General features: G+C 35.8%; 1 protein-coding gene across 3 annotated transcripts in view; it reads right to left on the reverse strand.

Moving 5' to 3' along the window:
- Positions 1–13,823, reverse strand: part of gmds (GDP-mannose 4,6-dehydratase) — a 72,071-nt gene extending 58,248 nt beyond the window's left edge. Inside the window, exons 1-5 of one of the 3 annotated variants that reach the window (XM_046835673.1) lie at positions 13,596–13,823; positions 5,785–5,829; positions 5,429–5,516; positions 4,546–4,566; positions 2,718–2,827 (exon numbers count right to left, since the gene is read on the reverse strand). In XM_046835673.1, coding sequence (XP_046691629.1) covers positions 2,718–2,827; positions 4,546–4,566; positions 5,429–5,516; positions 5,785–5,829; positions 13,596–13,691 — 360 coding nt within the window. In that variant the 5' untranslated portion in view covers positions 13,692–13,823. Of the gene's footprint in view, positions 1–2,717; positions 2,828–4,545; positions 4,570–5,428; positions 5,517–5,784; positions 5,830–13,595 lie in introns of all 3 variants that reach the window. The other 2 variants (XM_046835672.1, XM_046835674.1) reach the window with 2 other exon arrangements.
- Between the last annotated feature and the right edge of the window lie 3,516 nt (positions 13,824–17,339).

Below are 17,339 nucleotides of genomic sequence, written 5' to 3' on the forward strand. Positions count from 1 at the left end.
TCTCAAATGTTGAGCTATTTTATTAGTTGCTCAGTAGCTCCTGGTTCTATAACCACAAATGACTGTAAAAGACTGTAGAAAGGACATTACTCATAATCTTACATTCTGGTGCTCATGTTAGTTCTCACTTGCTAGTGTTTTATAATCACACTGTTGATGTCACCCAAATAAGGATGGGTTTCAAATCAGGATCCCTTTTGAGTCCGGTTCCTCTCAAGGTTTCTTCCTTATAATATCTAAGGGAATTTTTCCTTGCCACAGTCACCATGACTTCTCATCAGGGATAAACACACATTGTTTACATTAACTCTTAAATTCTGTAAAGTTGCTTTGAGACAATGTCTGTTGTGAAAAGGGCTATAGAAATTAACTTAACTTGACTTTTGTTATAATGGTCATGCTGTTTCTAGCTTGATTACACTTAAACCAAATTACAGGTAACAGTTGAGTGGCGTTTTATCGACTGCTTACGTTCACTACAAGCACACTGGGGTGGTTTGTTGCTTGTATCACCCTTCATGTCTGTGTTCACCACATAAAATTGTACTCTCTAGATTTGAAATATGAAAACTTATTAGATGAAGATGAAATGAAAAATAGGGCACTAATTTCACCGGAATCACCATTAACAGGAATGTACACATTAATGCAAGTTACAAGCTGGCAGTGAGGGATGACGATATAATGTGAGTGTGACTTCTTTGGGATGTATTTTCCCTGGTGGGGCAAAAAAAACAACAACATTTGGCCATATGGTGTCAGTAATATCACTATTTCGACATTTATTATTTATTGAAATAATATTGTAAACAACCGCAATCAAGTGGTTATACGCAATATGGGCATAGCTAAAAGCCTGTTGTAGGTAAACACTGCACCTATATTGAAGATCACTGCATGACTGTGACAGCTACATCACTTAAATATAACCAGATAAAAAAGATCAAAAACCAAATAAAGCCCAAAAAAAACAACTAAAGGCGAAAGCTTTCCATATCTTGTTTGAATACGTGTTTGTACTTCGTACTCACACTTCCTTTAAAAATGTAGGGACTTTTCTGATTGTAGTGTAGTGGTGATTTAATTTCCTAAGCCACTCTGAATTGAATATGAAACACTAATGATGGCAACAATGAATAGGCTTTACAAGTTTTACTCTGAATTCAGCTTTACATGAAGCACAGAGAAAGAGAAATTTAGATAAATGTATATACAGTATGCTGCTGTGATGGTTGGTGTGGTAGGGCAAAATGGCTGTGGTATCCTCACTGCTTGGCATGTATTTAATTAAAAACACATTTAAAGATGTCTGCTATTTATAAACACATACCACTTCATGGTTTTCTGGATGGACTGTGTTAGGTAAGGAGACAAAAACAAACGCAGCAACAAGGACAGATTATAATTATATAGGTGGGTATAATGGGGGGGTATAATGACACTGTAGTTTGCATCACCAAAGATTTTGTTTATTAGTTGAATTTTTATTTAGATGCATACTAAATAATGCTCAGTGTGTTGGTGATTTTTTTTTATGGAAACTGGAATGTGATTCTTTTATGTACTAATCCTTTCATTCTGGGGTTAACATAATGGGAAATACTTTCCAGGAATAATATTTCAGCTCAGGAAAACCTGTAGTATGTACAAGATTAATCCCACAGACCATCCAATTTACCAATAATACTAAAAAAAAAGCACGAAAAAAAAATCATAATGCAAAAGTACGATGGGACATTATTTAAATCACCTTCACAGCATTGTTGAATTAATTTAATCTGATTAGTCAGAAAGTGTATTAATTGTTGATGTTATTTGCTTTTACAACCCAAGTTTTAACAAGAACTACAGACATGCCACAATATTTAAAAGTAACAACATTAACCACGTAGTTAAACTAGTTTAAGAGAAATAAATCACACCATAATTATGAATAACCAAATCGTACCCTGGAACAGGTTCAAGACTCTCTGTTACCCATATAGGATAAGCTTTCTGGAGGTGTGAGGCAAATACACTAGCCACTAAGCCACTGTGGCCCCGACCTCCCAGTTCCTATTTTTTTTATAATGTTCTTCTTTTGAACTTTCATTTTCACTGACTACAAATTCTTAAAGCAGTTACAATGAAGCCCTGTTTTTTAATTTCCTGCTGAGGTCACCCTTCTTATTAAGGACAACTCATCTAAGGTCACTGATAAATAAGTGGCTTACTGGGAAACATAAGTGCTTCAGTCATAACTCACCACATCCTGTCAGTCCTCTACCACTAAATCTCTTCCTCCTCTAGGACACAATTTTGCTCCTGTTGCTCACTGTTTTTGTTTTTTAAAAAAAACACACACACACACACACACACACACACACACACACACACACACACACACTAGTATTCATCTCTTGACCAACCCACTCAAACTAGCCTTCTGACTACATCCCAAATTCATGAAAAGCAAATATGGTAAAAGAGTGAAGAAAAAAATTGCGCAAACACATACACACCCATTCTTACAACCATTACCGGACTGGGTCACTGGTTCATTTTCCACACCCAAACACATCACAGTCGTTACAAAATAGCTTATGTATGTAAGGTGTGTGTCATAGCTGATGTAGGTGTAGAACAGTCCATAGACAAAGAGCATCTGTATATTGCTTTTAAACGCACATGGAATAAATTAGGATCAAAATGCAAGCTTGCAAGGATGTGGTTTTTACCTTCACATGACTCTGTGCTCCAAGGTTGTAGATTTCTGTGGGTTTGACTTCATTGATAATTTTGACCAGGCAAGTACTGTCAGTTAAGTCTCCATAGTGCAACGTCATATCTACAGCACACACAAACATACACTTGTCTAATTAATCATAAAAGAACAGTTTTTCGATTCAAATTAACTGTTATATTTTACAATTAAAACAGAAAAAGAATGAAATCAAAGAAATCTTAAAGAGAACTGTAGCTCAAAGCAGGAAGAAAGTCCATTATCAAATCTATCCTGGTTGTATTCACAGATAGAAAAGCAAGTTGACAGTTTTATGAAGAGTTACAATAAATCTTACTAATAGATATTAATGAAACAAATCAACGGTGAAATTGGTGATCTTTGCTGTATGGCCTACTCACAGCTCCAGGGTCTGCAACCTGAGATATTGTCTGTGTAGAGCTTTGCATGTTCTTCCCTGTTATCTAGAGTTTCTTATGGGGTCTTAGGTTTCCTCCCAGTGTCCAAAATCATGACAGTAGGCGAACTGGCTACAGTAAACTACCCCCTAGGTGTAAAAAGATTGTGAGCATGGATACTACTCACACCCTGTGGTGCAAGATCCACCAAAACCCAGACCAGAATAAAGGGCTTACTGAAGATGAAGAAAAATACCTATTTTGAAAATGTAGCATTTTTTGAAAGATGAAATGTCTTCATATTAATCTGACTGTAATATTTATAAGACTGTATGAATTTATCATTATAATGGGGACATTTTCTTAATTTAACAAAAGGAAAGAGAAGGTCCTCCAAACCTTTGCTGCAAATAAGAATACAGTTTCAGGTAATTTTTATATTCTACCTAAAAGATATACGGTTTAGACACTCCTTGGGGGAAAAATGGTCCAAACCCAAAATGACAAAATATTAAGAGTTAAAAGGCCTTATTAAATGATTGGTCAGAAAATTGTCAAAAACACACGCAGTGCTGAGATTCTCTGTTGCCACCATTTACTGTATTATTATTGCTGCAGTGATTTTACTTGTTTGCGTTTCCTGTAAAATCACAATAGCAATTCACATGTTTGATGAAAAATGTAACACATGTTTGGGCTCATAGGATTTTTCTAAATACTTAACTGTTTGAAACCATCAACGTTGAATATACTTGAAATACTTAAATTAGCACTTTCCAAGATTGTAGAATTCAAGGGTTATATTTATATAACCCTTTTGATTTATTCATTACTAGAGACTTAAAGCACTTTTGTACATCGCTCTGGATAAGGGCGTCTGCTAAATGCCGCAAATGTAAATGTAAATGAATAGAACCCTGACACTTATTTCTCAACGAGTTAAACATTTAAACAAATTCAATGGAATCCCATACTAAGTTACTTTATTAATTTGTTTCTGTTCATTTTCTGACCAATAATTTGTTGTAAAGACCTTTAAAAACTTCATATACTGCCCTTTATGTTTAGGAGCATTTTTGTTTGCCCAGAAGTGCACACCCACCCCCAGCACAGGCTTATTCACTATAAAGGGGAAAAAAGACAGAAGTCATGCCATTTCCATATAAAACAGCACAAAGATCCACTTCACTGCATTTGACACCGTAAGCTAATTCGCATACTGGCAGGAAAAAAAAAATCCCAGCTACCAATCTGAAAGGTAGATCAGCACAAAGTCTGGTTTTCATGCCATACATCAATAGCAGTATGTTACGAAGCCAATTTGTTTTAAAAACAGCGAATAAAATAATATTATCATGAAAACCAGACAGATAGCATTGTATTCGATTGAGAAAAGGAGACTTGATGAATAATAATTAAACTTACTCCCTTCTGAACCATCAGGTCCTGCTGATATGAGTTACAGTTAGTACCCATTAAAATGTTATTATCACATATTATCCAACAGTAAACATAAATAAAAAAGAAATTGCACTTGATATAATTAACACTAAAATAACACAAATACTACTGCTGTTATAGATTTAGGTCATTTTCCAGGTACTTATAATAAATACATTTTCTGAACCTTTCTCTTCAGAAAGCAGTTATAAGCAGTAATAGACCAGTGGTCTCATTTTTCAAAGCGTATACAACACATACAACATTTCTATACACACACAAAAGTTGTATTTACCACATAGGTATTTACACTCTGCATCTGATGATTTACTCCTCACTCAAAGAGTGGGCTACACTACCTGAAGACAGGTAGTCTCATTGAGCGCTACAGAAATTGCTTGAATGCAGAAATTGCTCGAATGCAGAAAGGTTGTGTAACAAAATATTAGTTCAAGAATTCCATCATTTCTGTCCATGCCCTTTTCATTTATTTCATTAATTTAAATCAAAGATCAATGTCAATCCTATTTTTTTTTAAAGAAATCAAATTAACAACCAATTACTTTCACCTGCTTCAAGTTATTTAACGGAAAATTGGACAAACAAATTCGTTCATGCTGGAAGTTTATCTGCTATTACAACTTTCTACCTCTAGCTAGCGTGATTTATCGAAAAGCAAAATGTGATTATTCTAATAAAGTGCATAGAAATGTGTATGTACAAATGCACGGTTGATCAATGAGGCCCCCCGGTTTTTAAACATAGTCTATTCAAATCATTATAGAAAATTCACATTCATTGTAAAACGCATACAACTGAACCAAAAAGGAAGTGTAATGTCATTAAAAAGTCTGCGTGAATCACTCACTCCCTCCCGTGTGTGTCTGTGGGTTATGGTAAAGGTGCTCGATGCGGCCAGTGTTGAAGGAGCTGGACCTGCGAAGGATCCCATGAACCTGCACACACACACACAAAAACACAAACATTCACACATACCATCTAGTGACATCATTATTAATACAGTTAATGAATGATATATTACACTTAGTTCTAACCCGATCCTTGGAAACCTAAAGGAAACCTTTAAGCAAATCAGTGTCCTCTTTGTCCATTGACATTTTAGTTAGATTTCTGTAAACATTTAGAGAAATTGCACTGACCACAGATGACCGTATGAGTGGGTGTGTGAGTAAGTGTGCAACAGGTGGCCATTTTTTTTTTTACCTTATAGCCTTTCTCAATGAGAAACTCAGCCAAGTATGATCCATCCTGAAACACACAAACAGACAGTGTGAGACAAATTTATCAGAACTTGCAGTGTAAAGCAGACTATTTCCAACCCAAATGACGAGTGAAAACAAAACAACCCCTGGAGCAATACACTCATCCTTTTTGGGGAATCCAGGCTCTTTGATGTCATCCTCATACCAAATCAGTTCAACTTCCATCTTTACAGAGCAGTGATCACTAAAGCTGGATGATATCTAGCGCTGTCATGAATAAGTGAAGTTATAAAGACTCTTCAATGAAAAACTTTAAATATTCAAATATTTGTTCTCGTCCACTAAGCAAAATTAAACAAGAAACCAGCAAAAGTCTTTACTCAAAATGAAATGCGATTAAACGTATTTCCTTTTAGTTTTGTAGGACAGAATGATTTTTTTCAGATGCAGTTCCAAATGTCCTTACTCATACAACACTGTACAACACAAAACACCACACCCCTGTAGTTTGGGCTCAACTCTGCCCACGATGGAGACATGATTTTGTTTTTAATTTCTTTAAACATAAAGAATGTGGGTTTAACATTGTATTCCCTGCTTGTGTTTCTGAAATAGACTCAGGATACACATATAAACTAACCATGATGATGCAGTCATTGTAAACGATTTGAATGAATTTAAAATGACTTTTAATAACACAAGTACGGGCTAGATCTTTCCATCCGATATCTGGAGTAACTTTGGGTTACAGATACATTGAGGACAACCGTGGCTGTCTGAATGTGTGAAAGGAAACGCTCTCCTCTCTATTTTCTTGCCCTCCCTTAATCCTTCTCTTGCCCTTTCTTTCTCATTCCTTTGTTTTTCCTTCATAGACGTCCAACTGCACTTTCTGGAACTGTGGAACATTCCGCTCTGCCCAAAAGCATTCCACCCCTGCTTCCTGCTGGGGTGATACAGACCAAGCCCCAATGGCCTCTGGGAAAAATAAAAAATATCTGGCATTTCAGTCTTAAAAAGGGTATATTATAATATATATATATATATATATATATATATATATATATATATATATATATATATATATATATATATATATATATATATATATATATATTTTTTTTTTTTAGATTGTTTCCTATGCACAAATGTATAGGATGTCCTTAGATGCAGTATCATAAAAAATTCCTTTCAGACCCAAATCTGTTCCAGCATGACCAGTGTGCACAAATCTTAGAGGTAATTTAAAGTCGTGTGAAAATAAAAGTATACTCACTGTAAATTCTATGGTTTTACCTATCACGACATAATGAAAAACAAATAGTCCTTAGCAGGTCTTAACACATTACACTGGGTCATTATTTATTGTACAAAAATAAAGCTAAAATTGTAAAGACCATGTGTGAATAAAGAGTACAACTTAAATGCTTCCACAGGTTTTATTGGGCTAAGTAGCTGCTAAATAAATGACCTTGATTAAATAATCATCAGCAAGTGTGACCACCTCTATAAAAGCCAACCAACATTTTCGAAGTTGGCTGGTCTGGAGCGTGATGGTCTGGAGCGTGTGTGTTTACAAAACACTCAGGAGGTATGGATTCAGCAATGATTGTTGCCCATCAATCTGAAAGGGTTATAAGGCCATTTTCAAACAATTTCAAATCCATCATTCTACAGTGAGGAACGTTATTCGCAATTGGAAAACATTTAAGACAATTGACAATCTTCCCAAGAGTGGACTTCCCAGCAGAAAATAAAAATTGCAAAACTTCCCAGCAGAAAATAAAAATTGCAAAACTTCCCAGCAGAAAAAAAAAAATTGCAAAAAAAAAAACAAAAAAAACCCAAACCCAAATACAAGAGTTACATCTCGGACTCCACAGGAGTCTCAGCCTCAGGAGACTCAGCATGTTAAATTTGCAAGTTCATGACAGTACGACTAGAAAAAGATTGAACAAGTATGTTTTGTGTGGAAGGGTTGCCAAGAGTAAGCCTCTTCTTTCTAAAAAGTGTTCCAGAGTTGCATCTGAACAAACCACAAAACTTCTGGAACAATGTCTTTTGGACAGATGAGACAAATTGGAGATGTTTGGCAAACTGAAATTCGGTGGCAGGACCTTAAGAGAGATGTCTATGAACAAATGCCTGCAAAACTCAATGAACTGAAGCAGCGTTGTAAGTAAGACGTTGTGAGAAACTAATAAAGAACACAAATACTGTACTTCATGTTATTGCGGCCAAACGGGGTTCTACAAGCTACTGAATTATAATGTGTACTTAGTTTTTTACTGATGGTTTCTCCACTTTGGCTTGATTTTTGTACAAATAAATATAAATAATGACAGAATAATATGTCTATAAATAATAGAATAATATGTCGTCTTGCTGTACATCTAAGAACAAAACAATTTTTATTTTGTTTGGATATTTAAAAATATAGAATTCAATAAGGGTGTATGTTCTTTTTAACATGCATCCATAGAAAGCATGTATGTGCTTTTATGGAATCAAACCTTCAACTGAGTCTTCCTTAAACTTAAATAGACATTAGACAGAATCCAGTTGCTCAGAGAAGCTTTAATCACAAGCTCAAGAGCAAAAAGAAGTGGAAACTCAACTCCTCATTGGTAGTAAAACATCAGGGGAAGATGCTGCCAGAGCCAAAACCAGCGGTTAACATCTTTGTGGCACCTGCAAAGTCTTTGCAAAATCTTTGCTTACTCCCTAATGATCACGTGCAACCTCTAGCATGAGTCAGACAAAGAAAAACAAATCACACATACATTGTAAGTTCAGAAATCATATATTTAGATAACTGTTCAATACAGGCTTATTCCAAGTCAGTAGATGTGCAACCAACAAAAGTACAGTGTGGACCCATGATCCACTACGATAAATAGAGTTTATCAGCACGCTTGGACTTTTGGGAAATGTGGTCTGTTTCCCGCCGATTAGAGACGTAGACAGGAAACCAATACAGTCACAGCATTCCATTCACAGCACACACGTCTCTCTCTGATACCATTTCTCATCTAGACCACAGTTAAATCCCTCTAACAGTAACGTTATACTGTTAAAAAGTGAAAGTGTGTGTGTCAGTGTCGGTTTCTCCTAAATCAGCCCACATGACTAACATAATGACCGAAGCCCACATACATGAAATATAAAAGTTATTAGATCTTAAAAAAAGAGTAGTAGTGGATTTAACTAAAAGAAATGGTTTAAACCGTTGCTGGTTAAGTAAAGTATGTTTTTGTAAATAATGTACTGGCAATTGAAACGGAAAGTTTAATGACAAATGGACAAAGAAGTGTGTGTTCAAGTGTGTTGTTTAAGTCACAACAAAGTGTTATATATAATATAATAATATTCTTAAAGATCTGTTTAAAAAGTTTTTTTTAAAGAGGTTTTAGTTTCCATTAACTCGCAACTGCGGGTTAATGGTGCCCTCTGCTGGTTGAAAGATAAAACTGCATACTTGGGCTAATAGTTCAGATTTTGGCATCTTATATATATATATATATATATTTTGGCATAATACTGAAATCTGAGTAGAATTACATAAAGTTATTTATTCTCTTTTTAACACAAATAATCTGAAATCACTGAAATCAGAAGTTTCTGTTATCTGTAGATTTAATTCTGAAAGTGATACAATAAAAATGTGAAATGACTTCTAACATTAGCTTACAGTTCTTATGGTAAACCACAATAATAATAAATATTGAACAATAAGAATAATAAGTAATTATCATTTCATTATGTTCTGACTAACTACTGATTTGCGATTTAATGTTGACTATTGTTCAGACCTGCCCACCAATTGAATGTTTTTTTGGCAGTATGTGAACTCATAGCCGTTAACCGCTGCATGCCCGAACAATGCTCCCTACACAAAGATTACTTCCTTACTATTTCATTATTTCCTAGTCAATTCTTCACCCCACACATACACCAGTTAAATTGTTGATCTAGCAATGGTCTCAAAAGCTGTTCTGTAGTGGCAGTTGGCATTGTGAAACAGAGCAGGACAGAGCAGGTCATGAACAGATCCAGTTTTCCCATGTAGTGAACTTGACACTAACACCCAGCCTTCAAAGCAACTATTATTAATCATGAGTTAAATATAATTTTACTTTTAATATAGCTCACAGGCTGGTGTTTAAAAGAAAGCAAAGTCAACATGATTCATACACATCTGTACCTCTGTTCAAAATAAAGAGAAAGATAACACAGAGGACATATAATATACTATACTCTAATAGACTATAATAAACCTACATTTAGGCACATACAGGCTTGATAATATGCATTGATTTTTAGTCGACAAGTAAATGGAAATGGCATAACATTTGGTGAGTAAATTAAATGCTCAATGCAGTCTTTAAAATAAGGTGCCAGGAAGAACCAAAAAGTCGTGTTCATAACAATTCCATGGAAGTACCATCCTTGGTCCCTAGATGAAACATTTTTGGTTCTCCAAAGAACCTTCCAGTAACTGGTTCTTTCGTGTGGTTCTTTGTGACCCAACTGATTTCTTCAAGAAGATCATCCTCTAAACTCTTTAAAAAAAAAAAATTGGTGCTAGGAAGCATTAAAAAAAAAGTTTCATTTTCCACCCGGATGGCATGGAAAAACCAGTTTTGGTTTCTGGGAGCACCTCCTGAAGGATCAGTACAGAGAACAAGAAGAACCACATTTTTTTCATTTGCTACTACAGAGAACCTTTTGTGCCATGAAAAGATTACATGGATATTAAAGGTTTTTCACAGACACAGACAACTGACAATTATCCAATTAAGAACCAATTTATTTTTTTAAGAGTGTGAGTTGCAATTCCAAGCTGTGGTACAACTTATAGAGACCTGCTTCTAAGACAATGTTCACACAGGCAGTAACTGAGATCAGGAATAAACCAAAGTAGAGAAATAATAATCAAGTCATGAAAATAAACTGCATCTTCTGCTGACCATACAATGTGTCTATTTCCATATGTGAAAACCTTCAGCTAAATCTCTTCTGTTTCTTTTTTATTTGCGGTAATAATAAAATTAAAATCTGACTCCTAAATACGAAAGATCCAGAAGCACTTCCAGCTCATTCCTCTAAAGTTAATTTTATTAACTGTCCCTCACTATATTGAGATATTTACATTAGTATTATGAGATACATAATGCTTTCGTTGTCTTATGGCAGAAATAAGAGAAATACAAAGCATTTAAGATTTTATTTTGGTGAAAAGAATAAACACGTGGTGTAAAAATGCTCACAAGTGAAGACCTGGAAATATTTCCAACCTGACTTCAAGTCCATGTTTTCATTTACCTACATTTACATATTTTCTTATTGGCACACAAAAAACAGTGTGGGGACAAAGCACATACAAGTCTTATTTGCCTTGTTGGCACATAATGTAACAGCCTGTCGAGCCAGTCGTAATACTGGTATTAAGCACAACCAGCCTCATCCACCCTATTATTGTGTCATCACTCAGCAACAATGTGTTTTAACTTAAATCTCACCATCCCACTGAGTACCACAAGGTGGAGGTGAAATGTCTTGCATACTGTAACTTACTGTTTCCTGATATAAAGACAAGACCAAACAAATATGGATGCTTTATGCAAATGTATGTTTATTATTAATGAAACCATACTGAACACAAAGCATGAATAGAAAATATTTTTGTAAATCCATTAAAAAAAAAAAAAATATATATATATATATATATATATATATATATATATATATATATATATATATATATATATATATATATATATTTTTTTTTTTTTTCCTTTCATTTAAAATGTGCACTCTATACATAAATGCTGACTCTAACATTCAAATGCTGGCAAATAATATGGGATTATAATTGTATTAATGATATGGATGTCCATTATTGATTAGATTTATAGATTTAAATGTGCAATTTAATATAAATAAATTGTGAACTGACTTGTGTGGAGGCAAAGAACCAGCCAATGCAAAACCGAGACCTAGCCAGTGATTACCTTTTACATAAACTGCACCAGAACACCTTTAGTGCATGGCAAAAAGTGAAAGGGTTGTCCAAGTCCAAGGGTAAACAAATTGGCAGGTACACCAAAGACAATCAGATTTCACATCTGGTACTAGAGTATTCGACAGGTAGGTTCAACAAACAGATTAAGAAATGTTTTATTATGTCCTACTGATATTTACAGGACGAAACACTTCACAGTGTTATGACATACACACCTCAAAACCCTGTTACCTATTGCGCTACACATATAAACCAAATAAATATTTAAAAAATGGTTAAAGGTTTTACAAACAGAATTAAAGTTCAGATGACAGGCAATTTTACTACACATGATCACCTCAGATAACGTATCTTTTACACACAGTGAAAAACGCCTCACACCTCATAGTTGGGACATTCCCTAACAACATGATAACTTTTTCTCAAGGTCTGCAAACAAAATATCTTTACCAGGAAAGGATATAGACAATGTCTACGCAATTATCCACTCCCTGCAAATGCACACACTTGCTAATATACTTTAGTCTCTATTATTGAACTTAACCAGCTAGACAGCTTATCAAACATTATTCAATCTAGCAGTTTTTAGCCTAGTCAGGATTCAGGAGCATGATTATCACAGCACAGATTAAATCATAATTTACTACAAACATTCAAATGACAACCCAGACACCTTGTTGTCCTGTCTGCTTCAGTCTATTAAAGGATATTTTATTACAATTATGTCTACACAGTGCAGGAGTACAAAAAGGCAAATTATTTACAAATGTAATGCCTTCAAACAAACTCAGAGGTGAGCTGAGTCGACATTACACCTATACAATCCTTGTGGATGGTCATGCTGCATCCTCAGGTCAGTGGAGAATAAATTCTACTTTGCTTATGAACAGGACTGAGATGTAAAAACCTACAAAGGTGTAAAATATGTGAAGTGCCTGAGGCTGCATTATATTGAAATATCCTTGTTTTTATCAGCATACACATGCACTGTGTGTGTGTGTGTGTGTGTGTGTGTGTGTGTGTGTGTGTGTGTGTGTGTGTAAAGGATTCTACAAGATTTTCATTAACCAAGTACAAAAGATCTACAGGCAAGATATTTGAAAATGCCACACATCAGCAATGAGTTTACAACAATCTATGATGGGTGTTCATTTACATGGAATGTACACCTTCAGGTTCTTCCCTCATTAAAAATGTACAACTTTACACCTGTGATTGGACAATGACTGCACTTCAGTGTGACACGTGTACAACGTGATGATGGAATTGAACGTGACGATGACGTCACATGCAGGGCAATAAGGAAGTCCATCCGCAAAAGACACCAATTTCATTCATCCGGTGGTGAAGAATTGCATTCATGTTTGTTTCTACTGCACAATAAAATATAAAGTGTTTTGATGAAATATATGGTGCTGCTTTTCAGTGTGGTATGTGTACTGCATGGTATTTACATACTGTATTATATTTGGAGTGTTTTATACGCTCCTTAAAGGTATGATTGCATTTCATTCACCCTATTCAGACTTATTTATATTATTCAGATTCATGAGAGACCTGAAGCGGTTATAATAGGAATATGATGTTATTTATTATTGACTCTTATGGACAAATATATAAGATTGAACTAAACCGGGACTGTCGTCGACCTGTCACTTTTATATGGCTGGCATGTGGTGTCAGATGGTGTGTTAGTGCAGGTTCTTTCCGTTCTGTTCCAGTTGTGATGTAATGTGTTGTGATATGATTGGATGTGATGTGATGAGATGTGATGAGATGACCCTTACCTGCCCGGTGATGCCGGTGATGAGGGCGACTTTCCTCGTCTTGTCACCGCTGCAGTTACCGGTAGAACCGGAGGTCATCGCCGCGCACTGTGCCATCGTTTACCGGTTTTTGATCGGGGATATAAATGTTGCTTCCTGTGTCTTCGGTCGAAGTGATCTTCCTCCTCTGTCTCAGTTCCGGAGAGTTTTTGTTTCTTCCCGGAGCGGCAGTTTCACACCAAAAACACACCGCTGACCGAGCCAATCAGAGAGCACGCCGGTGATGACGCGCTACAATGACGTACGCACATGAAATACAAAGGAAGATGAAGAATCTGGGTAGAGCCGGGCTGAGTCGCGCAGCGCCCTCTATAGAACATGACCGGGAAATTTCAGGCAAATCAGGTTGCACACAATAGCAGAAAAGTCAGAAACGAGAGGAGCCGGAAGCACCAGTTACTGTAGACGCGTGCAGTGGTGGACAGTAACGAAGTAAATGCAATTGGTTTCTGAACTTATGTCGCTTTCTCACTTATCTGTACTTTACTAAAGTATTTCTATTTGGAGTTCAATTCACCTTGACATATGCTTGCATGTATATGAAAAAAAAAAAAAACATGTTAATAAATCTACAATATCTACAATCATTAAGTAAGATTAAAATATGAGCTAGCAAACTGGGACAGGTTTAACAAGTTATACTGGATTCATTTGCACAATTGAGGTTATGTTCCAAAAGTACTCTGAAACCTTATTTCAAAGTTCAGAGTATTTAAAGATAAACATCTCCCACTGGCTTTCTCTGGATTAACAGGTTTGTCTTTGATGAGTGAAGTGTAAGAGTTAGGCGATTCTGTTTCTGAAGTGTTCTTAAAGGGCATCCAAACAGCAGCATATGTTCAAGTTATATAAAGTTACTACCCTGAGTCACATCTCCAAGTAAAGCATTTGCCAAATTATGATCAAATCTGGACGTGAGGGTTCCTGGTAAAACAAATGATAGTGTCTTTACTCGTTTGCAGTGGGTTGAGACCATAGAGAGACACAATGTCACCATAGATATTGCTCACTCCATGATAATCCCAATTTCCCTCTCCCAACCATTTCCAAATTTTTTTTATACTAGACACATTCATTACTCTATGGAGTGAGGAAGTGTGCAGATTGCACAACATCTGAAAAACGGAGGAAATGTATCACCCTATAACGTTTAAATTGCACGATTTTGGTCACTACAATAAGACAATTATAATTTCATTGAAATGTTAACATTTATGTTAAGTTATGCATGAGGACTTTAGGAAAGATAAACGATCGTCTTATAAATGGTCTCTGCTCCAATGGACGAGCTCTCACAGACTTCCAGATGTCTGTAATATTAGAATATGAAGCACAACATAAAAGAGAACATAATACAGCCATGTGTCTGTTTGCTTGAAATAACCAAACAAATACAGAATAATGCAGTAGTAATGTGATTAGGTTAACTCTCAACTTAACATTAATGAGCACTGGTAAAACAACACAACTCACTCTGAAATTATAAAGAACTGCAATTATTGCTTTGTTTGGTTTATTTTTCTATCTAAAAAAAAATGCATACATATACATTTAATATAGTTATGTAAGTGAATCAGTCCAAATTTTACACACCGGTGGAGAATAGGACTTTTTGACATTGACGATGCAATTAAAGCATGGGTGGCCAACCCGCGGCTCGCGAGCCGCATGCGGCTCTTACGTTCATATCGAAGTTTGTGTTTGTTTGTTTTTTTAATGTGCGTGTTCGCTTCGCTTGAGTTCAATACGGTATTTTAAGACTTAAATGAGCTTGCCCCTACTGGGAAACTTTGCGGTATATCAGACTAAACACAATTGTAATGACGCAATAAAAAAGCGCAGCCAGCACACGGTTATCTGGATAATAGCCAACATGTCTGCGGTGTGCGGATAGCAATTTGCAAAACATGCAATGCTGAAATTTCAAGAGAGGGTGTATCTGCAAAGAGTTTCCCCAAGTCGGGTTTAATTTATCACCTGAAATCCAATCATCCCGATTGCCATTCTAAATATGAGAAGAATGCGGCACAGAAAAGTAAAGTCAATCCGAGCATGCGCACTCCGTCTGTACAGGACGTTTTTGAAAAGGCAGTAAAGTTTTCCAGTGATAGTGCCAAGGCAAAAGGCATAACACAAAAAATTATGGATTTCATTGACTTTTGAATTGAATTTTAATTTCGGTGCATCCCTAAAATATTATCGTTGGTGTGGACCTCTGACACAATTCAGGTTTCTCATGTGGCCCCTTGTAAAAAATTAATTGCCCACCCCTGCTGTATATTCATCTCACGCGCATGCGCATTTGACGATAATACCGTATTGAACTCAAGCGAAGTGAACACGCTCAAACAAAAAAAAAAACACACACAAAGTCTGTGTTTTCTACCCTGAAACACGTGAAATCAAAGCATCGATCTGTTCTGACTGACACACATATGAAAGAATTGCTTCGAGTGGCAACAACGGAATACGAGGCAGATTTGAAGGGGATTGTTTAAGGCAAGGAATGCCAAAAGTCCCACTAAGTAACATGCATAGTAAAAGAAAAACGCTATTGTAAATTATTATATTTTTGTTTGTGGACTTAAACTAAGAATTTGTGTGTGTGTGAGACAGTGCACCATGTTCATTGTTGAAAATGACTGGCCTGTGGTCTTAGAACTGTAGGAGTCAATTTCTGTCATTATGTTGGTGTGTGACATTTACACATAAATCTGGCTGAGAAGAGGTGTGTGTGTGTGTGTGTGTGTGTGTGTGTGTGTGTGTGTGTGTGTGTGTGTGTGAGAGAGAGAGAAAGGGATGGGTGATGTTCATGTGTGCCCATGTGTATGATGTGGCTCTTTGCGGTAACACAGTAAAAAAATGTGGCTCTCGGTCTCTGACTGGTTGGCCACCCCTGAACTAAAGAATCAGAAGCATTTTAACATCAATGCATTTTAACAGCAAAACACTCAGCATGCACCTTAACACTTAACACAACATGAAAATGTTCATCCAAGCAAAATATGCACATTATTTTTAAGCATTGCCATATTCCGATCTTATTCAGATTCATACATACTTTTATGAATGCATTGCATAATAATGTTGAATTGTTGAACTTCAAGTAAGTTTAGGATACAAAGCAGAAATAACTGATTAAAAAAAAAAACTAAGTATTATACAACTAAACAACTAAATATTATACACAAATGGTAGTTACTGTTGGGTTTGCCTTCATGGAAGGTAAGTTAAATATCCAGCAGTGAGGAAGTAGGAAAGGGTACAAACAAAAGATCCAGTAGATAATTTATAAATAGACAAAAAATTAAACAACAAACACTGTACACAATTTCTAATTACAGTATGTATTTGATCTGCCAGAAATGAGCTTGTCTGGTTTTGTGCACAAGCTACATGTTACAAATGCCAAAAATGAAAATAACAAATTTTATGCCCTCTACATGTCTTTCCCAATCAGCTACTTTGGGGTATGAGTGGAGAACCGTGTAATTTCTTTTTCTTGTTGGATAACTACACTATATTGACAAAATTAATGGGACACATAACCTTTGCAGACATATGTGGTTCTTTCCAAATCTGTTACCATTAAAGTTGAAGGCACACAATTTTATAGGAGGTCCAGGAGCCCCAAACCTGTTCCAACAAAACAATGCCCCTGTGGACAAAGCATGCTAAATGCAAATATGGTTTACATGGATTGAA

The sequence above is a fragment of the Silurus meridionalis genome, chromosome 23, assembly GCF_014805685.1.
Source record: "Silurus meridionalis isolate SWU-2019-XX chromosome 23, ASM1480568v1, whole genome shotgun sequence".
NCBI classification, from domain to species: domain Eukaryota; kingdom Metazoa; phylum Chordata; class Actinopteri; order Siluriformes; family Siluridae; genus Silurus; species Silurus meridionalis.